The 26,544-nt window shown below is 35.0% G+C and overlaps 1 protein-coding gene across 8 annotated transcripts; it reads left to right on the forward strand.

Annotated features, from left to right (window-relative positions):
- Positions 1–7,204: 7,204 nt before the first annotated feature.
- Positions 7,205–11,248, forward strand: LOC109790529 (pentatricopeptide repeat-containing protein At2g34370, mitochondrial). Of its 8 annotated transcripts, XR_002238944.3 has the most exons (6): positions 7,205–7,354; positions 7,868–7,914; positions 8,066–9,862; positions 9,972–10,090; positions 10,266–10,346; positions 10,521–11,248. XR_002238944.3 is itself a non-coding variant. In XM_083075042.1 (4 exons), the coding sequence occupies exon 3, from the start codon at positions 8,081–8,083 to the stop codon at positions 9,848–9,850; it is 1,770 nt and encodes a 589-aa protein (XP_082931168.1). In that variant the 5' UTR covers positions 7,205–7,354; positions 7,868–7,914; positions 8,066–8,080; the 3' UTR covers positions 9,851–9,862; positions 10,521–11,248. The 8 variants fall into 8 exon arrangements, 1 of the variants encoding a protein (XP_082931168.1); XR_002238943.3 differs by having other exon boundaries at positions 8,066–10,090; XR_014433962.1 differs by having other exon boundaries at positions 9,972–10,346.
- Positions 11,249–26,544: the final 15,296 nt, after the last annotated feature.

Below are 26,544 nucleotides of genomic sequence, written 5' to 3' on the forward strand. Positions count from 1 at the left end.
TCCTATGCTTAGAGAACCCATCCTTCCTAGTCTAAGGACCCTTCCTAGGACTATAGAAGGAACTCCTCATAGGGTGCACATTCCACATATGTTATATGAATATATCATCCCTAATGCTTTGTTTCTTATTTTCATTGTAAGTGATGCTATCTTTGTGGAAGGACCACTGGATTTGAGGACAAATCCTTTCGAAGGGGGAGGGTATGATGAAAATCTAATCCCCAAGGATCCCTTTGGAAGAGGTAAGACCAAGAAGGGTGAAGGTTGATCTAAGGAGTCTCTATTGTAAATAAATTGTATAGTTTGATTTCTTGTACCTTGTATATAGTAGATACTTGTATAGGTGTATTTTTTCCTTTGTATTTGAGAGACACTTTGTTTCCTTTTAGTAGCTATTGTATATTGATTCTAGGGTAGGTTACTTGGGCACTTTGACTCCGTTTAACCTAATCTAGAAATACACTCTTTTCTTATTTTTCTAGTAGTAGGATTGGGAGTGGCATTAGCAAGCTAGAGAGTGTGACTAGCAAGCTAGAGAGTGTTACTAGCAATTGGACCAAGAGATGGACCTAGGCTAAGTTTTACATATTAGACTCATTTTACTCCTAATTTTTCATAGATTTGATTTAGCTAGGTTCCATTCACATTAGATGAACCTAACTAAACCAAATCAACATTTTTCAAAACCGGTTGGAGTAAAATGAAGTCTGTGAGCCGCCCACCTTGTCTTGTGTTCACATGGCCGGTTTTCTCTCAAGCTTATAAGCTTGAAGCACAAGCTTCTCCTTAGCTTGCTTACCAAGCAAGCTAAGTGAGTAGCTTGCTCTCCAAGCCTCTAGACCATGGATGGTTAGTTAGACCTTATCATGGTTTCTAGTGAACCATGGTTAAGGCTAGCTTGCTCTCCAAGCTTCCTACTCCTATATACTTGTTTTCCTTTCATTGTAAGACACTTTTGGATGATATTTTGAGTGAGATCAGAATTTGCACGAAAATTCTCTCTTCCAAAAGTTGTTAACCTCTTTGATATTCATCCAATTCTCTTATCCCTTCCATAGAAGAGTGTGGTGAGAATTGAGGAGACTTATCTCTTCTCCAAGGAGTGGCGTCTCTTGAGAGAGTTTTCTACCAATCCGTGGTGCTTCCAAGGTCTCTTCCTCCATTGGAGACCTTGGAGAAGCTTAAGAAGAATCAAGGAGCCAAATGTCTAGGGAGGAACTTGAAGAGGAATCAACATCAATTCGGATTCTCCACCAAGTTTCCATCACAAATGTATGTCAGATTAAAGAAAAATCAACTAGGAAAATCTTGTTTTCTAGAAAAAGAGAAAATAATTTATATAGTGTTCATTTAGAAGATGTCCCAAACCATCCATGTCTAGCTATGATTGAAATGAAAAATGGTTGTGACACAAAAGGGTAAGACATAAATATGAAAACTTTGTCAAAATTATCCAATCTGAATCTAGTGAGAGGTTTGCTAAAAATCAAGTATTAGAGAGAAAGAGTCTGTTAAGCTTGTACCAAAGGAAATCAAACAAAATCTAGCATTCAACCATAGAAAAATATCGCATCTCAAAGAGTACTTGAATTGATTCACAGAGATTTGTTTGGGGTTACAAAAACACTTAGTCTTGGGGGAAAGAAATATGGGTTTGTCATAGTTGATGATTTCTCTACACTTGGGTTTGTTTCTTTCTCATAACGACGAATCTTTCCAAGTATTCAAAATTTTTGGTAAAAAGGTTCAAAGTGAAAAGGATTTGAAAATTATTTCAATTAGAAGTGATCATAGAGGTGAATTTGAAAATATTATGTTCAAAGAGTTTTGTGAAAATAAAGGGATTACACACAATTTTTCTTCTCCAAGAACACCTCAACAAAATGGTATTATAGAAATAAAGAATGGATCACTTCAAGAGATGGTCAGAACATTGTTTTCTGATTTTGGAATTCAAAATTATTTTTGGGCTAAAATTGTTAATACTACATGTTACATTTTGAACATATTTACTTAAGAATTTTTTGAGTAAAACACACTATATGAATTATGGAAAAGCAAAAAAAAAACAAGTGTATCATACTTTCATGTATTTAGTTATATATGTTCTATGCTAAATAATAAAGATAATCTAGGAAAGTTTGATGAAAAAACAAATAAAGTAATTTTCTTAGGATATTCTTCATCTTTTAAAGCATATAGAATTTATAATTTGAAAAAATCACTATTGAAGAAAACATGCATGTAATGTTTGATGAAAAATATAATACACTTGAGTTGAGAAAGATTACAGAATTAGAAAGAATGAAAGTTACTCAAAAGGAAAAAACACCTTTTAACAACACATCAAAAGGTGATACTCTCAAATCTACTTAGAAAGCCTTAGAATAGTTAAATCCTGAAGTAGAAGAAATACCTACTATGCTTAGAAGCTGGAGATTCTCATCCTTTCATCCACTTGAATAAATAATAGGGGATACAAATTCTAGAGTTAAGACAAGGGTTGTTAATAAAGAATACAATATATTATTGGTCTCCTATCCAATATAGAGCCAAAGAAAATTAAAGAAGCCTTAGAAGGCAAATTCTAGGTTGTTGTAATGAAAGAATAGTTGGACTAGTTTGAGAAAAGTCAAGTATGGCATCTTGTACCTCCTCCAAAAGATCAAACAATAATAAACACTAAATGGGTGTTTGAAAACAAATTCAATGAGAAAGGGGAGGTTGTTAGAAGAAAAAAAAAAGATCGGTTGCACAAGGATATAATCAACAATAAGGAATTGATTATGAAGCAACATTTGAACCAATAGCCAAACTTAAGGCAATAAGAATATTGTTAGCTTATGCATCATACCAAGATATAATTCTATATCAGATGGGTGTTAAAAGTGCCTACTTAAATGGACTCATCAATAAAAAAGAATATGTCAAACAGCCACTAGGAGTGAGGATAAAAGAAAACCTTAACATGTTTACAAGCTTGTTAAAGCATTATATAGATTAAAGCAAGCACCAAGAGCTTGGTATGAAAGGCTAAGCAACTTTATTTTACAAAATGGATTCAACAGAGGAGTAATAAATACAACTCTGTTTATAAAGGTTTAGAAGGATAGTCTTTTGTTAGAGCAAATATATGTGGATAACATAATATTTGGTGCTACCTCATAGAAGATGTGTAAAGAATTCTCATATCTCATGAAAGGAGAGTTTGAGATGAAAATGATGGGAGAATTAATTATCTTCCTTAGATTACAAATTATGCAATTGGATCATGGAACATTCATCCATCAAGAAAAATATACTAAAAACATCTTGAAGAAATTTAAGATGAATGAAGCCAAAGTAATGAGCACACCCATGCACCCATCAAATGTCATTAGTTCTAACTCAGAAGGTAAATCTGTCAATGAGAAAGAATATAGAGATATGATTGGATCTCTCCTATACTTTATTTCTAGTAGACCAAATATTGTGTTTTTTTGTAAGATTGTGTGCTAGATTTCAATCTTGTCCTAAAGAATATCATATATTTGTTATAAAAATAATTTTTAGATATCTCATTAGAGCTATTAATCATGGCTTGTGGTATTAGATAGGATCCATGTTTAACATTACAGGATTTAGTGATGTTGATTTTGCTGGGGATAAAGTAGAAAGGAAAAGTACAAGTGACATTTGCCAATTCTTGGAAAATTCTCTTATATCATAGGGATCTAGGAAACAAGCAACAATTGACTTATCTACTACAGAAGTTGAATATATAGTTGTGGCTACATGTTGCACTCAAGTGATTCAGATTAGACAACAACTTTTGGATTACTCACTAAGATTTGAAAAAAAAATCCTATCTTATGTGATAATACAAATGCAATTGAATTATCCAAGAATCCAATTCAACACTCCTGATCAAAACATATTGATATAAAGCATCATTATCAAATATCATATTCAAAAGAGAGACACTGAGATAAAGTTCATTAAGACCAAACTTCAACTGGTAGACATCTATACTAAACCTTTTTTAGAAGATATGTTTAACATTATTAAAGAAAAAATAAATATAAATGCATGTCTAAAATTGAATTAAGCTAGATATCATGTCTTATATATTATGTGATCAATGAATATTCTCCCTAATCTATTTTTTTAATTTTTTTTAATTTTTATATTTGAATATAAGTTAGTTATATACCTTCTGATTAAACATACATTTGGTGTTTACATCATACTATAATATATTGAATTATTAAGCCATTAGGTTTTTAGTAATAAAAAAATTATTACTGTTGTGAACCCCAATGGTAACTTCTTAGGAAGTTACAGAAGCATTAAAATTATTTCTCTCTCCCTATAAAATAGTACTTCTCCCAACTTTTCTTAACCTTCTTGTAGTGAAGATGACCTTTTTATTCTAGGTTCACCACCCAAAACCGTAAGGGTGGTCACTGGATCCCAAAAGAAATCCTCCATCAAGCATTTTGCTACACGAACATTGAAGAGGAAGCGCAAGACGAAATCTAATCTTTTGTAGATAAGAGTATTGTTAATGGATTTAAGAAATCTTGGAAATATAAAAGGGTAGTTTATAGGTGCACTACAAATTTGAAAGATGTGAAACAAGTTGGATGGGGCATCTTTTGTTTTGTGAAAAAACAAGGATGAAAGAAGTTTTTCAAGATCAAAAAACTTGTTTACCCAAGATTAGTACAAGGTTTTTTCATTGTTGTTGAAGTGGACAAGGATGCAAGTATTATATTAGTCAACTTGAAAGAGACTAATATATTACTCACTATTGAATCTCTAGGAGAGATTTTGAGATTGTCCATTGATGGGCTAGAATTATGGACTAACTGGTACGAGACACTAAAAGTCTCTAAGAAGAAGGTCTTAAAAAAGCTTTTGGAGGCTGGAAAGCATGATTTGAAGGCATCAAATATGAAATCCTTTAGAAGGATAATACATAACATCTATCTCCACTTACTTCTCCTAAGGGCTAGGATATTTTAGGAACTTACAAATCAAGATTTGATCATAATCTATTGTACATGAAAGCAAATTCGTATTTTTCTTCCTTATCTCATCTTGTAGTTTATGATCAAAGCTACTAAGCCCTCCAAGTTGATCTCTTGTGTCCATTACGACATGTTGTTGACCAAGATATTTGAGCATTTCAAGGTGCTCCTTTAATATAAGCTTGTTGATCTCATGGTTAATGAGTGGAATGCTCAGAATCTAAGATACATGAAGCTAAGACCTCATCTTAGGGTGAACAAAGTTTGTGTGTGTTTAGATGAGGATGATAATAGAACTGAGAAAAGGAAGAAGACTCAGAAAAAGAAGTCCAAGAAAGCACAAAATGGCCAAGACAAGCCTACTACCACTACTCCTCAACCTCCTTAAGAAAAAAAGCCTATTTTCTTCAAGTAACCTCCTAGGTTGACATGTCAAAAAGGATTACTACTTGGTTGAGACTGGGAAACCCTTTGTAATGATCCCATTAATGACTTAGAAGATGTGCCTTGTGAAGAAGTTCCCTCACCTCCTTCTATGATTGAAGCTATACATGAGGATCTTATGTCCTCTTCTAAGAACTATGCTTGACATTCTAGTACCTACTACTTCAACAACCATTCTTGTGCAACCCTCATAAGATTTATCTTCTCCTTTCCTTATGAATCAAAAGGGCACAACAAGACTTTTTCCTGAGTCTAAAAGTGACTATTCTTAGATTGAGATTATCTCTAGTCCCACTAAACCAACTGAAAAGGAAATCACGTACCCTTCTTTTATTTCTAACTCACTAATTGTAGGAGTTCTCACACAACTAAAATCCTGAGATTGAGTTTGAGGCTCCTATTCAAGGTGAATTCCCTCTCGTTATAACACTCTTTACTATTGCTAATACTAAGAATGTGGAGGAACTTACTCTACATGTTCCTCTTGTACCTTCATTTGATCCTTCCACTCCTCCTTCTAGTAAGGATTTTGTATTCAATAATGAAAATTTGAATCTACTACTTCACTCACCAATTTTTGATTCATTAGTAAGATCTGCACCTAATCTAGGTAATTGGGTTGAGGAAGTTTTCTTGTTGTCTCTTCCATTTCCTCCACTTCATCCTCCTACCAGAAATGAAGTTGGTCCATCGTAGCTTCATTCATGAACGTGCTATTATTCTTGTTAGTGGTTTACTTTCACCAACTGATCATGTCTTTGATGAAAAGCCTAAACTAGAATTCTTTGGTTTATGAGCCTGATTCAAAGCCTACCAAAGAAGCATTAATATGACTTTTGTCACATTAAAACTTTTATTCTTGTTAGGGATTAATGACTTTGATCACATTAAAACTTTTATTTTTACCTTGAGAACTCCCATGAGAATATTTCTATGGGAATCTATGCAAAAACTATTTCTAGAAAACCATATTTCTTAGGAACCTATTTTTTAAATAACAAACTATATGTAGAAAATTAACATTTCTGACACTAAATTCTCGAAAAGTAAAAACTTTTCGTGTAGTAAATGCCTTTTGAAAATCTAATATTTTTTTATTAATGCAACCTAGACGAATGACATGATTATTTCTAATTAGCTTTCTTTTTGATATATTTATCTTATCTAATATATTTATATATTTTTTTATAAAAGTATATTAATATATATATATATATATTATTTAGTAATACTAAATATATATCATATTTTTTTAAAGACTATATATAATTTAATACAAGAATGAAAATTATATTAAATATAATCTAAATATGTTAACAAATATATAAAAAAATTTTGGGTTCGTTCGAATAGTGAATTCGAACTCCTGACCTTGCTTAAGCGTGGATCAACCCCTATCACTGAACCACACGCTTTAGATTCAAACAAAAATATAATTTAAAATATTATATATAGAGATTAAAATTGTAAAATTATAATACTTAATAGACTAAAATCATAAAATAAAAACTTAAAAATCAGCATCTCACAATTACAATTCTTGTGAAATGAAAAATCCCATTTTTTTTTTAATTCAACTTCATTGTTTTCAATTTTTTTCTTTACAACAAGTATTTTTCAGCAATTGAATAACGAATAAAAAAATAACCTGAAAAAACGGGGAAAAGTTCAAATAATTGGTTCTAAATCAGAATTAGCGGATTCATTATGCACAAATGAAACTCTTATTTAATTTAAAAAATAAATTGATTAATTTAATAATACTTAAAATTAAATTATGGACTCGAATTGAACCCTATTCCTCCCGACTTCTCATCTCGTGGCCGCTGCTCTCTTCTCTCCGCGTCTCCGCCGCAGCGGAGCTTCCTTTGCCGTCAGCTTCGCCGCACTCCCATCAGGCACTCTCTCTCTCCCTCTCTATCTCTCTCTCTTTTTCTCTCACTTTTTTTTTTTTTTTTTTTTTTTTTTGAATTTTCGTTCCCTTTTCCTCTTCGCCACACACCTTGCTGTAACAAAGAAATGTTGCGTATCAAAATTTAATCTTAATATAATCATATATTGTTGCATATGTTGATTTCTTTGTTTGACGTTGATCATCAGCCAAAGCCAATATGCATAAGCTAAAGCTGTTAGGTTGCCAAAGAAATTTATTTTCCTGCTTAGGGTCTAAAAGGTTTTCTAATAACTTAACTAGTGCTACTCTGTTTTAATTAATCTTTCTCTGGACATTTTGTATTAATGTGTTGCAATTATAAAACATTGTGCAAGTGGTGGTGAAGAGTGTGGGTAGATGGTTTCTGTTTGTGATTTTTGTGGGTACATTTGGGACATGTATGCCTTTGGAAATGGAAACAATTTGAACCTATCTTTGTTGAAGATTTGTAAAGTTGCTTTTTATTATGTTTTTGTAGGAACCATTCTCCACAGTTCACCTCTTGAAGATCTTGCTCTTGACCAAGTACGTTTTTCTATATTTTGATTTGAACTCGAATTTATATTCATTCACAAGTTTTTTGTGCTGAAAATTGATGTTTCTGTTTACAGTCCACCCTGCAAACAGAAACAATCTTATCACTGATTTATTTTATTTCCCATTTGTCTTTCCTCAGATAAAGTCCTAAACAATGCCTTCAAAGGGTGTCTCGCCAATTACAGTTAGTTCTCTTTTGAAGTTGTGCAAAGGATGTTGCTCACGCAAAGTTACGGACCGTATAAAAGGCCTTAATGTGTTGAGGGCTATTAGCACTGCTGCTGAAAGGTCGGATTTTCAGTTTTCTGGTGGTTACCAAAATGATGATTCTTTAGGTTACCAGCAAAATCGTGTTGGGTTCTATCAGGAAAGCTGGAATAAGGCTGATTCTAACGAGCTTTTGAATAAGCAAAGACCTGATTATGTTGCTCAATCAAATGGAAGTCGGTCTTATTGGAATAATCATGCTAGTTCAGGGCAAAATTCTTATGCAGCTGGTCAGATTGCCGATGGAGGTCATTTTCCAAAGTCACCAAATTTTCATTACAAAGGGAGTAATGAGACGCATCAACAATATTCAGGTTCTGGACAGTTTCAGCATAGCCTGAAAAATGGCCAGTATTCTCCAAACTTGAATATTCCACAGAGATCGATGGTTGGCTCTCATCTATCAAGTAATGCAAATCCTGATGGCGTATCAGCTGAGGCATCAAATGATAGTCCATATAGAGGTACACTTGAGGAACTAGATAGTTTGTGCGTTGAGGGTAAAGTGAAGGAAGCAGTTGAGGTTTTGAATTTGCTGGAAAAACTACGTATTCCTGTGGATTTGCCTCGATATTTGCTATTAATGCGCCAATGTGGGGAAACTAAATCTCTTACAGAGGCAAAAATTGTACACAGACATGCCATACAACATTTATCACCTCTTAAAGTAAGCTCATATAATAAAATATTGGAAATGTATTTAGAATGTGGTTCTGTAGATGATGCACTCAGCATTTTCAACAATATGCCAGAGCGCAATTTGACTACTTGGGATACTATGATAACACACCTTGCTAAGAATGGGTTTGCAGAAGATTCAATTGATCTATTTACTCAATTTAAAAATTTGGGCCTGGCTCCTGATGGGCATATGTTCATTGGGGTTCTTTCAGCATGTAGTATGCTGGGCGATATAGATGAGGGAATGCTGCATTTTGAATCCATGAGCAAGGATTATGGCATTGTACCATCTATGGCTCATTTTGTCAGGGTAGTAGACATGATTGGCAGCATTGGGCATCTGGATGAAGCCTTTGAGTTCATTGAAAAGATGCCAATGGAGCCAAGTGCTGATATATGGGAGACTTTGATGAATCTCTGTAGAGTTCATGGGAACACTGGGCTGGGGGATCGTTGTGCTGAACTAGTTGAGCAGCTAGATCCTTCTCGTGTAAATGACCAGTCAAAAGCTGGCCTTGTACCCCCTAAAGCCTCAGACTTGACAAAGGAGGGAGAGAAAAAGAAACTAGCAAGCAAAAATCTTCTTGAAGTTAGGAGCCGAGTCCATGAATATCGAGCTGGAGATACTTCTCATCCTGAAAATGATAAGATATATGCCCTGCTTAGAGGTCTGAAGGCGCAAATGAAAGAAGCTGGCTATATTCCAGAGACAAAATTTGTGTTGCATGACATTGACCAGGAAGGCAAAGAAGAAGCTCTTCTTGCACACAGTGAGAGACTTGCTGTTGCTTATGGTCTCCTTAGCAGCTCTGCTCGCTCTCCGATCAGGGTAATTAAGAACCTTCGTGTTTGTGGCGATTGCCATACAGCACTGAAAATTATTTCTAAGCTTGTAGGCAGAGAACTCATTATTCGAGATGCAAAAAGGTTCCACCATTTCAAAGATGGACTATGCTCCTGCCGGGATTATTGGTGAACATGAACTTAGGTACAGTCTGCCTCTTTCTTACTGATAGTTTCCCTTTATAATTGAATTGGTAGCTGATAAACATTGAAACTAAAATGGGTGCTATTTGTCTGAGAAAATTTTAATACAGCAGATGTAGTAAAGCTCAACTTACATGAAACAAATCATCCACTCTCTGATCCCTACACCAATGTTTGTTGTGTAATATCATGTGTGTACGAGTTTTACCAATAGAAGTTGAGCCTAGAGGTACTTTCTTGTGACTGTACTTTTTCTAAGCTGACTAAGTTGTTAGCTATAAGAACGGCTGGGACCTATTAGTACAGAAGAGTGGATGGTATATTCAGAAAAACTTGGACTGCCAGTTTGTTAAGATTACATAACTTTTAATATATTCTTGTTCTTATGTTGCTTTCTAAAATAGATCAAAATGGGATTTAAATCTTCACTTCTGGAGTTGCAATTGCATATTTGGGCTTATTATAAAAATGGAGCAGAGGCCAAGGTGAATTCATTTGAACAAATGCCAAGTATTACATTACATCCTCTCTCCCCCTCCCCCTTTTCTTACGTTAAGAATAAGGTAGTGTTATGATTAAGAGATAAATATACTAATAGTTTTTATGCATGACTGGTGGACTGTTGCATGGGTAAGCCTCACTACAATCTTGTTATGCAGGTGAATCCTGACTACCAGCTGGGTTGAATAGCATGGCTTTATTAAGTTAACTCCTCAAGCCTGCTCATAGGGACATTGTTCGTATATATCTCACGGTCATATTATTAAAACGATCTTTACATCCCCAAGGAGACTGAAGTTTTGTTTAACCAGGCTCTTCCACTAATAAATCAATCAGTGGGATACGCATTCTGGTTGCAGAGGCATTATTCTTTGAGTAGTTTTATAGAACTGGCTATTGTAGCTTCCATATAAGATATAAATTATTTTTGCACTCCAAGGGAAAAGTTGATGTAGTTGATAGACAACATCTACGTCCAATGGCATAGTTTCAGATAACTTCTTTGATTGTCAGCATCTCGTCATTTATCACAATCATCCGATTTAGTCTAAACTTGTTTGTGTTGCTTGTCTCTTCTGTGTCAAAGTTCTTGCTGGTGTGATTTAGACGCTTGCAGAAGCCTTGGAACGTTCAGGATGCCTTTGGAGTAGGATGTCTCTTATGTAATAGTTAGGACCTATTTGAATAAACTTTTCCAGAAGTGCTTCTAGGAAGAAATTAGGAACACAACGAATTAAGTTTTTTCATAGGTTAAATTTAGTTTATGCACAAGTTATTGTGTAATTTTTCGGTGAAACTATACGAGAGTTTCTATAAATTAGTTTATATGTGAGTTATTTTTAGTTTGTGAAAAAGTATATTGTATTTTTTTTTCTTATTTTTTCTCTTTAGAAGTGTTTCTAGAGAAAATTATCTAATTAAACCCTTAATCATGGTGGGAATGGTGAGGTCTCTCTCCGGTGACAAGTTAATGTTTGTGATAACGAGTTAAATGGGTAATAGGGAATGATGCACTTGAATGAGACATTGACACAACCACGTGAGTTTGTTCTTGTCCTAGCATACAAACTCACTTTAGGCATGGAAACTGGACCGATAAATTATTTTAGGCCCAATGAAAGGCTCATGTTAGGCCTTTTCGAGGGAGAGGAGAGAAGAGATAAGAAAATGGAATAGCAAGTGATCGAATTATGCTAATAACAATTCATGTCTCACTAATTATTTGATTTGAGGGGATTTTCGACATTTCTAAACATTTTTAGGTATTTATTGAAGATTTTTAATAGCATCGCTAAAGTGTAGCCAATAAAATTGACTGTAACTGTTGATGGTTGTATATAGATAATATTTGGCTTAATTGTAATTTTAGCCCCATTTACTAAGTGAGTGGTTTCAGTCCCTGTACTATTAATTGCTAACAGTGCTCACCAAATAATAAAATTAGGTATTGTAAGTCAGAACATTTGCTCACAGTGTTTGGTATTCATTTTGGCCTTTGCATCTTCACACCAAATAAAGATGTTAATCATGAGGGAAGAATAAAATGGAGCAACCCAATTTATTGATGCTAAAAGCACGCACCCCTTTGTAAAAAAGTGATATGTGATATTCACAGACACACTATATACGAAAACTAAAAATCAGATGCCCAAAGTAGGATACCCTCATACCCTTGCAGTCTCTAGTTCCGTTTTATAATGATAGCTGGAAAAAAAAAAATTGCTGTTAAAGAGAAGTAAGAATTGGCACTTTGAAAGGGGTAAAGTGTTCCGATATCTTTTTTGTTTGCGTTAATGTTTTGATATATTTCGTTTCTTTTTCTCAATTCTACATTGCAATAATATTCGAGAGAAGATTGCGTTCCGGTTCCGATCTCCTTTTATTGCAGGGTTATATTATTATTAATGTTCATCATAATACCAAAACTGGTTTTTTATTTTATTAATTATTGTAAAAGGTGAACGATTGATATAGGAAAGGCTATCATGACAAATCATGAATGACATGCTTGTGTTTTGCGTTATGAAGGCCAATCTTTTCTTGCACGAAGAATATAGAACTTCAAACTAACGCCCATAGGAACGTGGTTAGAGAATTCAAGTAAGCTAAGTGCGAGTTTGGATTATCATATCTCATCCACATCTCTAAGTTATCATGTCAAAATGCATACAAAAGTAATTAACAATTATTTCAATAGCACTTGTCCCAGTAGTATTGACGGGATTCATTGATTCAAACACACGATAACTAATAACATTTTTTAAAAAATAATGATCAAAACTCAAAAGCACACACTACAACTGTACGATTTGGACCCGTATCTATGGAATTATGTCTAAGAATCAAGTCCAAAAAGAACCACAGATGATCGAAATCTTATATATGGTGAATTGGTGACTGAATTTTCCAAGGATGCTTCCAAGCTCTTCAAGTTGCTTCCATGAATCCAAAACACAAAATTAAAGTTCAAAATATGATGAAGAATGGAGATAGTGCACTCCACTCTTGTGGGAGAGATGAGCAAGAGAGAGGTTCTTGCCACAAGGAAAGTTTTCTTGATAAAAGTACTTAACGAGAAGATACTCTTAAGAGACTCGATAGATTGAGAGAATTTTGGACTAAGGAAATTCTTATATACTCCAAAGGGAAGATTACAAGGAGTGAATTACCTTATGCAAAAATAGGAAACTTATAAAGCAAGCTAATCTAACCATGAGTCAAAATGAACCATGGAAGCTTAACCTAGGTAAGTTGGTTGTCCAAATTGAATTCAAAATTTGGTTACAACTTGCTATGTGCTTCTAGATTTAAGATCTAGTCCAGCCAATGAGAGAAGGACATGTGACAAGCAAAGAAATTGTGACTTAATATGGTTGCCAAGTAATTAGCATTTGAATTTGAATTTAGGCTACGTATAAGGATTTGTAACGGTCATGTTCATGAAACACCTATATAAAAAAACTTGAAGACTAAAAAAAAAGTGAGAACATCAATCGTAAAAATTCATTTCATTCTTTCTATGTAAAGCTCTGCACTTTATTTTTGTATCACGTCTTCTGAGTAAGTTGAAACAATTGATATTACCCAAATTTAACTTTGTGCTTTAGCTTAAAGTCTAAAGGGGTTTTGTGTAAAAGAATATTTGGTTGTTGCCTTGAGAGGCTTTGCTATTTAAAGAATACTTGAGTAGTTTCTTTAAGAGACAAGTAAAAAAATGCTTAGATTGAGCCAGAAGTGGTTGTTAAGTCAGACGAAGCAATTTCTAGCAAGGTTTTGAATATGACAAATACAATACATATTATTATTACTAATCTGTGTAGCAGTGTTTCATATATGTATAAGAACAGGAAAAACTAAAGTATGAATCAGGATCGAGCAAAACAAAGATCAGACAAAACAAGCCAAATAATAGAAGGATCATGACTTGCGCATCAGACGACAACGAATACCAAACGAAGATATGCCAAGAACAATCCAGAGTGCAATATAAGAAATCAGAAACAAGACCAAAACAAGACCAAGACAAAGTTGGCTCAAGCACCAAATGAACATTAGATGAAACTTAATAGTCAACCACATATAAGTCAACAAAACAATCATCATTCGTTGGATAACACAAGACGAAGAAACATTCCAGACAGAATAAAAGTTGTTTACCCTCAAGACTGATCAGTCGATATGACAAAGTCAAAGTCTAATCCTTAGATGGAGACTCAATTTTCCAAATGCAGATGAAGCATTGTGAAAAAGCGTCTGAAGTCCATTAGTCACAACAAAGAAGATCATATATCATCTCCATTCACAAGAAAAGCACACGAAGTTATCAAAGATATGAAAAGAGAGATGAAAAATGCAAGAGCACGAATCCACAAGTTAAAGCTGTGTGTGTCAGGTCAAGTACAACTACTTTTTAGAAAAAGGCAACCCCTCCACAGCTACAATGACGGAAAAAGGACAAATATACCTAGGTCATGATTGAAGTCAGAAATAAAAGGGAACAAATGATGCAAAGGACTTCACGTAACACAGATTGAGCAAGCAAAACATTTAATGCCAAATCAAATGCATTAAATGAAAAAGATCTGTGTAGCCATGAACAAACGTTTATCTGCACCAACAGAAAGCTCTGCCTCAACGGACACATTGAAATTCAAACAACGGGCATATTTATCACAAGGCTATAAATATCAAGATCTGAGTAGAGAAGAAAGGTAGAAGAGAAGCAACAAGCAATAAGCAAAAACAAGCGTCAAAACAATCTAACCTCTCTTCTTGTGCAAAGTTGAATATTTGTATAAAACTAAGATAGTTTATCTTAGTGAGTGTAGAAATCATTTTATCCTCACATTCATGTAAAACTAAGGTTGAAAACCTTAGTGAGTGTAGAAACCATTCCATTCTCTCTGTGAGAGTTACAAACACACTCAAAACATCCATCGTTTGTAAAGCTTGAAGAGGCTAGTAAAAGAATACTTGTAGAACCAGAAGTGGTTTAAGAATACTAATGTCAGCAAGTGAAGTTGACGAACCAGGAGTGGTTGAGAATACTTGGGCAACCAGAAGTGGTTTAAGAATACTAGCGTCAACGAGTGAACTTGACGAACTAGAAGTGGTTAAGAATACTTGTAATCCTTTGTGATTAGTGGAACCCTTCGGTTGAAGGAGACTGGACGTAGCTCAGAATGAGTGAACCAGTATAAAAACTCTGTGCATTGTTATTTGATTTTGAAACGCAATTTTACTCATATTGACTTATCACTCTGAAAAATTTTGTCTACTACTACCTATTTTCTAAACAATACTTAGACGAACTTATATTTGTTTGACTGAGGAAACCATTTTTGAACAGACGATAGATCTTCGGACACAAAGTTCCTTTCAATCAATCTTGCACTTTCCTTGCCTAGTTGAAATATTATTTTCTGACGGAAAGTAGCACCTTTGTAAAAACATTTTTATAATCCTTCGTACACACATTCAACCCCTCCTTCTATGTGTTTTTCACTAAACTTCAGTGGTTTCTGAAAAAACACTTGTATCTTTGCAAAGATATTGAATCAAGTTTATCAAGGACTGAACGTAGTCTTAGTAATTGACACAAATCAATATAAATATACTTTGTGTTCTTTGCATATTTGTTTGTCTGTATTCCTTAAGGTTTAAGATGGTACTTCATTGTTTCAAAAAAGTGTTGAGTTTTTTATTAACACTATTCAACCCCTCTTCTTGTGTCTTTTATTCTCTATGGATTGGTATCAAAACTCATTCTTTGGCAGGGTTAAGCATTTAAGCATGCTAAAGGAAAAGATCCTAAGATTGGAAGCAATGAAGGTCAATACCTACTTGAAGGAACTTTTCTTACAAGGACACCGACCTTTGATGGAGAAGGCTATCAATATTAGAAGGACAAAATGGAGATGAGCATTAAGTCCATGCAATATCACCTTCATTACTTCCCAAGCTAGATAACGAGTATACACAAGAACACTGAAACATATTGCAACTCAACAAAAAAGGAAAGATACAACTTGGCTTGGTATTTGTCACAAATTGAATACAACAAGTTTTACAATTGCAAGACTGCTAAAGAAATGTGGAAATTCATCAAATGAGTTACCACACTTTAGAAGCCCGATGAGTTGTTCTCTATGAAGGAGAACCAAATCATTGATGAGATGTATGGAAGATTCCAAACTATTCTCAATGAGTTAAAATTCTAGGAATTGAGTTCTTGAAAACTCACAACAATCTGAAGATCTTGGATAACCTTCCAAATGTTTAGGAACCAAAGACCACTACCATCTAAGGGGCACATGACCTTAAAATTATTATGTTGGATGAACTCTTGGGAGCCCTAAGAGTTCATGAGGTTTATCTAAACAATAAAGATCATATGAAAGCTAATGATTTTGTTGCTTTGAGAACTGATAAAACTATAAAGAAGAGAGACAAGGGCAAAATTTTGAAGGTGAAATTTGAGCACAACTTAGAGGAAAATTTTGAAGACTTGACGGACAATGAGATATCTCTCATGTCCAAAAAGTTTAAGAATATGCTAAAGAAGAAGGGAAGACTAAGGAACTTCTACAGAAAGAATGATAGGTTCAAGAAACCTGTCAAGCAGGACAATAAATAGATCATTTGCTATTAGTGTAAGAAACCTAGACTTATGAAAGTTGTATGTCCTATAATTAGAAAAAAGATGGTTAAGAAGAAAGAAGGCTAGAAGAGTCTGCTGGCCATGTGAGAAGATCTAGATAGTAGCAACAATTCAAATGTTGAAAAGGCCAACATTTGTCTTATGGTAGATGCAAACGAAACAAGGATAGAGATAGAATCTAACTCTAGCTTTATTTCTAGTTTTTCTTATAGATTAGATAGTAGTTCCGATGAAGAAGAGATGTCTTATGAGATTCTTTGGAAAACTTTCACATGATTAGTCTTGAGTATAAATAGTTTAAAGAAAAATATAAACTAATGGTTTTAGAAAATGAAAAACTCAATAATAATAATATGTTAGATGTTGCTAAGGAGATACGAAGTCTCAAATGCAAAACCACAATTAATGAACCACTTGGGATCATAACATTGAAAGTTGAAAACATATAACTCATGAAGGATCTTGTGTAATTTGTTGATGGATCTTTCAAGTTGAATATGCTTTTAAAGCATAGGAATTTTTCATCCAAAAAAAATAGTCTTAGATTTGAGAAAGAGGAATCTGAAGTGTCTTCCGCAAAACCCAAGACTATTTTCTACAATATTTATGGTAAAAATAGTTATTATACCTACAAATGTAACCAAAATAAGAAGTAGAAAAGAAAAGCTAAGGTTCAAGGTACTAACAAAAAAAACCCAAGAAGATTTGGGTACCAAAGTCTTAAATGATTTTTGTTGCATATATCTTTAGTGGAAATAAAAAGGATTCACATTGGTACTTAGATAATTGTTGTTCACAACACATGATAGGAGAATAGTCTATATACCTAGACCTTTAACCTTATGAAGGAACAATCTCTTTTGGCGATAGTGGAAAAGGAAAAATTAGAGGTATAGGTAAGATTGGTAAGAACTCTATTTACCATAGAAAATATGTTTTATGTTCATGGATTAAAGTATAATTTGTTTAACACAAGTCAATTTTGTGACAACGAACATATTGTATCTTTTGACAAAGATTCATGTATAATCAAACGAAACGATGAGTCTAAACTTCTTACTGCCTATAGAAAGAATAATCTCTCTGAGATTAATCTGGATGATTTGGGCAAATAAAATGTAACATGTTTAATTTCTAGAGAAGATGAAAGATAACTAGATTTGGCATAAAAAGCTTGGGCATATCAATCTAAAACATATTTTAAAATTAAACAAAAAGGCTTTAGTAAGAGGATTGTTTGAGATTTATTGGAAAACCTATCTTCTCTATGAAGCATGTTAGAAGGGAAAACAAATTAAAACCTTTTTCAAATCTAAAGTGGTTGTTTCCACTCCTAGATCTTCAGAATTGTCACATATGGATCTATTTAGACCAACTAGAACTCTTAGTTTAGGAGGTACAATGTATGGATTTTTCATCATAGATGACTATTGTAGGACACATGGTTATACTTTCCAACTCACAAACATGACTCTAGACATATTTTATAAGAGAGTTCAAAATGAAAAAAGGTTTTTGCATATCTTCCATTAGAAGTGATAACAAAATTAGAGTTATCAATTTGGGTCCGGCCCGATGGGCTGACTTGGTCAACTTGCAAATAAGGCTAAATTAGGTTTTAAAAATGAGTCTAAATAGAATTAGGTCATTTTGACTTGACTCAATAAGCCCGATAAGCCAAATGGGCGTAAGTCAGGTTGACTTATTAAACTAATAAGCGGAATAATTTGAACTACCATCAATATGTAAATCTTTAATGTATTATAAAAAAATAGAATAATACTATAACAGTAATAGTCCTTCAGTTTATATATATATATATATATATATATATATATATATATATATATAATATTAGTTGGGATTCTTTTTTTAGAGTATCTCTCTCTTTCTCTCTTGTATCTCACTATTTCTTAACATTATCAATTTTAATAATATTATTAGTGTTTATTTTGCTTTTACAATTTCATGATATTTGTTAGCATTTTTTTTGAATGAAATGAACTAATATATTTTTATCTTTCTTATTTAGAAGGTAACATTTTTCTTTGTTTATTTCTTTTGTAGAATTTTGTATTTAAATAATTTTAACTATAAGTTCTCAACTTTTTAAAATAGTTTAATATCATATTTTTTAATAAGATTTGAGTAAATAAATATATCTAATGAGGTTATTTTAATAAAACACATTTTTAAAAAAATATTTACATGTCCAATAATATATTATTGTTACCAAATATAAAATTATTTAATTCTCGAGAATCTTCCTAGGAACCTTTTTGGGTAACCAAATAGATTTTTAGTTATTCTCAAGAATCATGATTCTTAGGAATTATAATTCCCAAAAATCATGATTCCTAGATCTGAAAAAACTTCTCCCCTACAAAATGCCCCCTAAGAGTTTAGGCCCCACTTTTGGAGGGAGATTCAAATTTGATTTTAAAATTTGAACCAGAGTTAGTTGGCTTGAGTGCAAGTTAACCTAATCTTGGCTAACTTAACTTGCACCACAAACTACCAAATTCTATATATACATGTAAACCCACCTTAGATGAACTTTTGATGATATATGAGATTGAATTTTCGCTCAACTTCAAGAGTCTTAAGAGTTCATTTTTTTAGTGCAACTCCATTCCAATCTCTTATCAATGATCTTTTTCTTGTGATGAGAAACCTTCTTGGCTTATCTAATTCTTTGGAGGTGGTGCCACCATCTCTACATCTTTCCATTATTTTCATGATTCTTCTCAGGAAATCATGCCCATAGGTTAAGTCCAAAAGGATCCAAATTGAGTGGGCTAGGCACAAGAGAAGAAGGCCCAAGCTCATGTTGAGCTTTGGGTAGTTTTTGTAGTCCATTTCTTCTCTTTTTTTAATATTTTTCTTGTAAATATTTCCTTAATTTTGACCTTTTATTTTTTGGTCAAATAGTGTAATAATTTATTTCCTTGTAATTTTCTTTTTTAGGGGTGTATTTAGTATTTTAGGGAGTGCAACTAGTATTTGTGAAATGAGCTTCATGGGCTTGTTTGGGTCATGAAAAAATGGAGAATTTTTCTCCAAAAGTGGGATGTCCACTCCTTACTTTTTACTCTCTTTCATTGGCTCACATATCACCTACCAAATAACATGTTCTACACACTAGTCACACTTTTGGCATGATTGTTTCTACACCCCATTTTCTACCAACGCACCCCCCATCACACCTTTTGCACCATGCCATGTGGAAATCTCTCATCTCCTATTTTAGATCTAGGATGCTGACATTTTTAGGAGGAAAATTCAAATTTAAATTTCAAATTTGAACAAGATTTAGTTTCCTTGACTACAAGTTAACCTAACATTGGTTAGCGTAACTTGCACCACAAACTACCAAACTCTATATATAGGATATCCTAGTGTATTGGACGTCACTTTGAGCATATATGAGATTTCATATTTGAAGTTAGTGGAAAAACACATAGAAGGGGGGTTGAATATGTGTGTGTGTACGAAGGAATTTTGAAATCATTTTTCGCAAGAGTAATACACTTTGTCCAATGCACATTCAAATATCAGACGGTTAGGCAGAATTTGGTTAACACAAGGTCATTGCGTCTGAAGGGTTTATCGTCTGTTAAGGAAAATGGTTTATAATAATAATTATTGAAGTTCTTACATTTTCCTTAAGATAGTTTCGTTTAAGGACAAACAGTAGATAAAGCTATTCAGTGTAATATATTTGTTAAATGAAATTGCGTCTTCGTCTGAAAAATGGTTTTAACAATATGTAAATATTGGACGAAGTCTTCCACAAAGATTTAATCAGTAAAGAAGATTTGTTCCTAGTTAAACAAGAAAAGTAATGCAATTATTTTATATTGGTTCGCTTAATTGAGCTACGTCCAGTCTCCTTCAACTGAAGGGTTTCACTAGATATCAAAATGAAGAATATTGAGTATTATCGTCCACTCTTGGACCTGAGTATTCTTGACCACTCCTGGCCTGCCAGCTTCACTCACCAGCGCTAGTATTCTTAAACCACTCTAGTTCCCCAAGTATTCTCGACCACTTCTGGCCCATTGGCTTCACTCACCAACGCTAATATTCTTAAAGCACTTCTGGTTCCCCAAGTATTCTCGAACACTTCTGGCCCGTCGGCTTCACTCACCAAGGCTAGTATATTCTTTTCAGCCACTTCTGGCTAGCAATGAGTATTATGGACTACCTAGGTCAGAACCACTCCTAGTCCAAGTATTCTCTGACACCCTTACTACCCCAATTTTTATATCGTAATAATGCAACGTTATAAATAAATTTTCCAACATTGGTAAAAAGGGTTTACATAAAAGCTTCGTAAATGCTATTCAATATCCACAATAATAAAATTTTAGAAAAATGAAACACAAGAGTTTACAAATTATTTTAAAAATAATAATCATTACAATTCCAAATCCATATAAAAATTTCTGTCCTAGAAATCCTCTGCCTCGTTGTCACAATATCAGAGCATACTCCTAATTTAACTGTTGGCATTCTAGATGCCACTCGTAGCCGGATCTTCCTTACCTAAAACATCCACAAATTATACGGTGAGAAAAGAAAACATTATATGTAAAGCACACAAGGAAAATCACAACATAATCATAACTCATTACTTAATGAAATGTTCACAAGTATTTCTATATATCATAATTTATCAATCATTCATCATCTTCACATCTCAATTCACAATTACACCAATCCATCACAATCCACACAAATCTTACAATTAACACTATGCCAAGGCCATGCCACATTTGACACAATTGATACGGGTTAATTGCCTCACTCATCCCACACCATGCCAGGGGCACGCTCGTCCTTGTAGCATCACTTACTCAAGGTTCATCTCATCCCTAGTCATTAGTGTGAGGAACCACAATCACATTACAATCCACACAATCTCTTACAATTAACCCTATGCCAAGGCTGCCACATCTGACATAAGTGATACGTGTTAAATGCCTCACTCATCCCACACTATGCCAGGGGCACGCTATCCCTGCAGCATCACTTATCCAGGGGTCGTCTCATCCCTGGTCATATGTGTGAGGAACCACAATTACATTCATATTCACATTCAATACAACATTCCATCTCATAACTCAATTTCATATCACATACAATAAATCCACACAATACAATGATTACATATTCCTCAAGCAATTCACCATAAATATACATCTATAACAATAATATAACATTAATATAAAACTCAATTAATACATCAATTTAATACAATATTAAATCAAATAGTAAAACCCCCAATTTTTCTAAAACCTAACTCACAGACACTTTTCTACAATTTCGTTCTCTCTCCCAGATTATCATTCTTACAAATTAAATATATATTTCTAATTCTCAATACATACAGAATCTAATGAGATCATCAATTTCTCAAACAGAAATAATGATAAAATTACCTATAATCCTAAGGGACTCTTCTTCTACCCAATTCCCTCATGTAACTCTACATATAAATAATCCCCTTTTCCCCCGTACCTGGATAAACAGTAGCTGAAACTAAGCAGGATCTGGTTGATCTCCTCCGTTGGATTCCTCTCGATCTTCAGAGAGTGTAGAAGAAAAGAAGAGAAGAGAGTAAAGAAGAATAGAGTCAAAAATGATAAGTGTGCATTTTAGGAGTGGTAGAGCATTCTATTTATAGGCATCAGGCGAGGCCAGAACGGCTCGTTCCAAATCCAGAACAGCCCGTTCTAGACTCTACGTCATGTGTAAAATTTCATAACCAGAATGGCCCGTTCTGGGGTTGCATTTAACCCACAACGGCCACATTTGGAACAGCCCATTCCAGTTTAGGGTTATTGGCCATTTTGGTGGTCTGGAACGGGCTGTTCCAGTTTTGGAACGGCCCGTTCTGGGCTGCCAAAAATAGGTCTTTTTAATAGTTTGGAATGACCGTTCCAATTTGGGAATGGCCCGTTCTGGGCTACTAAATTACCCTAAAAATTACCCTCAATAAAGGTATGAAAATTGTGGCGTTACAATTCTCCCCTCCTTTTAAAAATTTCGTCCCCGAAATTACCTGAAGCAAATAAAGAAGGATATGACACTTTCATCTTCTCCTCTAGCTACCAAGTAGCACTTTCAGGTGTAGCTCCTCCCCAAATTACCTTCACCAAAGGAATTTCCTTACCTCTAAGTTGCTTCACCATTCGTTCCTCGACTCTCACCGAAGTAGTTTCCATCGTCAGGTTCTCCTTAACCTCAAGATGATCTGACTCGATCACATGCGAAGGATCATGAATGTATTTCCAAAGTTGAGAGATGTGGAAAAAACCATGAAGATTTGATAAATTAGGAGGCAAAGCAATTTGGTAGGCAAAGCTACCGAGTCTTTTCAGAATTTGGAAAGGACCAATAAATCGAGGAGTAAGTTTTCTGGATTTCAATGCCCTGCCAACCCCAGTCCACGAAGTGAATTTCAAGAATACATGGTCACCTTCTTGAAATTCCAAGTCTTTTCTTCTCTTGTTAGCATAACTTTTCTGTCTACTCTGAGCTGCTCTCATCCTCTCTTGTATCATCCTAACCTTATCGGTGGTTTGTTGCACAATCTCAGGTCCTAAGATAACATTATCACCCGGCTCACACCAACACAAAGGGGTCCTACACCTCCTACCATACAAGGCTTCATAAGGTGCCATACCTATACTAGACTGATAACTATTATTATAAGTAAACTCTATTAAAGGTAAAAGACTATCCCAACTACCTCCTTGATCCAACACATAGGCTCTAAGCAAATCCTCTAAGGATTGAATAGTCCTCTCAGTTTGACCGTCAGTTTGAGGGTGGTAAGCTGAACTAAGTTTAAGTTGGGTCCCCAAAGCTCGTTGTAGGCTCTCCCAAAACCTAGAGGTGAATCTAGGGTCTCTTTTTGGCACTATGCTAGATGGTATCCCATGCAATCTCACAATCTCATCAATATACAGTCTAGCTAATCTTTCTAGAGAATACCTAATGTTAATAGGTAAGAAATGTGCACTCTTAGTCAACCTATCTACTATAACCCAAATGAAATCATGCACTCTCACAGTCCTAGGCAAAGCAACTACAAAGTTCATAGAAATGCTATCCCACTTCCACTCAGGTATACTCAAAGGTTGAAGTAGTCCTGAAGGTTTCAGATGTTCTATCTTAGCCTTCTGACACACTAAACAGGCACTCACAGATTCAACTATGTCTTTCTTCATTCTAGGCCGCCAAAATATCTTCCTAAGGTCTTGATACATCTTAGTTGCTCCTGGGTGAAAACTAAGCTTGCTCCTATGACCTTCCTCTAGGATCAAACGTCTAAGTGTAGGGTCACTAGGCACGCACACTCGGTCTCTAAATCTTAACACTCCATCTACACCTAAAGTAAATTCTCCTTCAATACCTTGTCCTATAACATTACGTCTAGCAACTAAAAATGAATCCACTAACTGTGCTTCTCCAATTTCCCTCAACAAATCAGTAGTCACCTAAGTCATACCTGTAGACCCCTAAAATTGTCCGGGTCGGAAATAAAACTCGAAGACTCTCGAAGACCAAAGGAAAGTCAGCCGGAAGGACTCCTGGAAGACCCTGGAAGACCCTAGGATGATTATTTGTAGGTTTAGAGGTCTTAGAGTAGCAAAAAATAAGAAAGTGGAGGGAATGAAGCCCAATACGGCCTCCCAAAAGTTCAGTACGGCCGTATTGAACATTTTAAACTACAATACGGCCGCACTGAACTCAATACGGCCGTATTGAAGTTTCTGAACTTCAATACGGCTGCACTGAACTCAATACGGCTGCACTGAACTTCAATACGGCCGCACTGAACTCAATACGGCCGTATTGAGGTTTTTTGAACTACAATACGGCCGTATTGAATTCAATACGGCCGTATTGTAGTTCAAAACTTCAATACGGACCGTATTGACCCCCAGAGGCCGTATTGCGCCTCATCCCTATAAATATGACGTCAATTGGACGTCATTCTACACTTTTGGACTGAGTTTTAACCCTCTTCTTGAGTATTCTGGGTTTTTTTGAGCAGTGTTCTGCCTAGAAATCACTCGGAGAGTTGATCCGACGAAGTTTTTGAGTCACGAGCCATTTGCTTGAGTCTCGAACCTAGTCGAAGGGAAATCCTCCGGATTTCCATAGTTAAAATTTTATAGGAGGGAGCGAGCGGTCTTGTAGAGGGAGGGAACGCCAAAACGCTTCCCAATTTCTGTCAAGATATATAAGAAAGCACGCTTCAAAGGTTTATCTCTTTAAAGTCCCTTCTTTTACCGCTTTCTGTGTGTACATATTAAAACTGTCATCATGTAGATAGTTAATTTATAATTGCTTAGAATAAATAGGGGTAATTTAGTAATTTCGCACTATTATTTTTAAATAATCTGTCATAGGGAACCCGAAAGGGGCGCTGTGGGGTGCTAACACCTTCCCCACGCGTAACCGACTCCCTTACCCGACTCTGGTTGTAATGGCCGAAGTCGATTTTTGAATCGATTGCCTTAAACCTCTTTTTCCAATGTTTTGAGTAAAACATTGGTGGCGACTCCATGAACCCTTCCTTTTTATGAAAACCGCTAATCCATGGAGGGTCCCGCTTGGGATTAACATGGATTGGTGAGCCTTTTAATAAAATTGCTCGTTTGACGAGGTCTCAGTTTGAGAATAAGTCATTCTAGCAATCCATATTTTTAAACAAATAAAAGAGTCCAACCATCCTTCGCGAATGCCGAAAGCCCGTTTCGGGCCGGTGGCGACAGATGGCGACTCTGCTGGGGAAGCCTCGAGAGTCAGTCCCATTTAGTGACAGATTATTTTTAACAAATAATAGTTAAAATTACTTCATTACCCCTTGCTTGTATAATAACATGTTTTACCTATTTGGCTTTAAATAACTGTTGTATGTTTAAATTTTTGCAATTGTTTGAAATAAAAACTGCACACAAACCTTTGCACACAACAGTTCCCTCTATACCCGGGGGCATGAGTGGTAAGCCATAGGGAGTGGATGTTAGTACGGCCGGTTGTCGAATGGGTCTATAGGTGCCCGTAGACCGTTGTCGGAAAGCATCACTCAAGGTGATAACCATGAACTCGAGTCCGACAGTGCGTTGGAGCTTTCCATCGACTTACGACGAGAGGAATTGGGTCCCTATAATGGGGGCACCTTGGGGGCCTCAGACCGGTGAGAACAGTTAGAACCACCTTGAATATGCACCTTTCTACAGGAAACCCCTACCTCGTGATTCGCTCGTGACTGTTCGTGGATGAGTGAATTGTTTGTGCATTTTTATGTGACATTGTATGAGCATACATTGCACCTTTTAAACATACAACATTCCTTTTTAAATAAAAAGAATAAATAGAAATAAAGATCTTCTAGTACATGGTGTTAACATCTACCTTCATTGCATTCATATAGGTAGTTTCCCTTTTCACCCAAAAAATACAAAAAAGATACAAAATATCCAAAAGAAAAAAATATGTATTTATCCAAACCAAGCAATATCATGCATCATCTTAGGAAAATCCCAAAACATGATAATGCTTAGTTGAATAAACACTATGCATGCATATTCATCTCCATCATCTCATATCATGCATTGTATTGTAGAATATGGAGAGGTCTAAGGAGATGCATGGGCAGTTGAAGAAAGTAGACTTCTTGTTATACCGTGCTGAGAGGTTGGATCACCTCTGTACTTTGATGCCAAGAGAGGCTCGCGTCAAGTTTGAGAAATCATATGGACGAGTCCTCGACTTGATGAAGATCTGTGTGGATCCAGCATTTCTGAGAGCACTGGTTCACTTCTGGAGTATCGATTTGCACTGCTTCGAGTTCCCCCAGTTTGACCTAGTTCCTACTCTCGAGGAGTACGAACTCATGCTACGATGGCCCAAATCAGCCAGGGTCTATATCTTTCATGACAACCATGTGGCCGTAGAGAGAGTTGCCACTCAGGTCAAATTACCATCACGATCAGCTGCCT

This window comes from Cajanus cajan, chromosome 5 (assembly GCF_000230855.2).
Source record: "Cajanus cajan strain Asha chromosome 5, NIPB_CcT2T_4, whole genome shotgun sequence".
Lineage (NCBI taxonomy): Eukaryota > Viridiplantae > Streptophyta > Magnoliopsida > Fabales > Fabaceae > Cajanus > Cajanus cajan.

Excerpts from the sequence above, each read along its gene's own strand:
- LOC109790529 (XM_083075042.1), top strand. The coding sequence starts at position 8,081 with ATGCCTTCAAAGGGTGTCTCGCCAATTACAGTTAGTTCTCTTTTGAAG.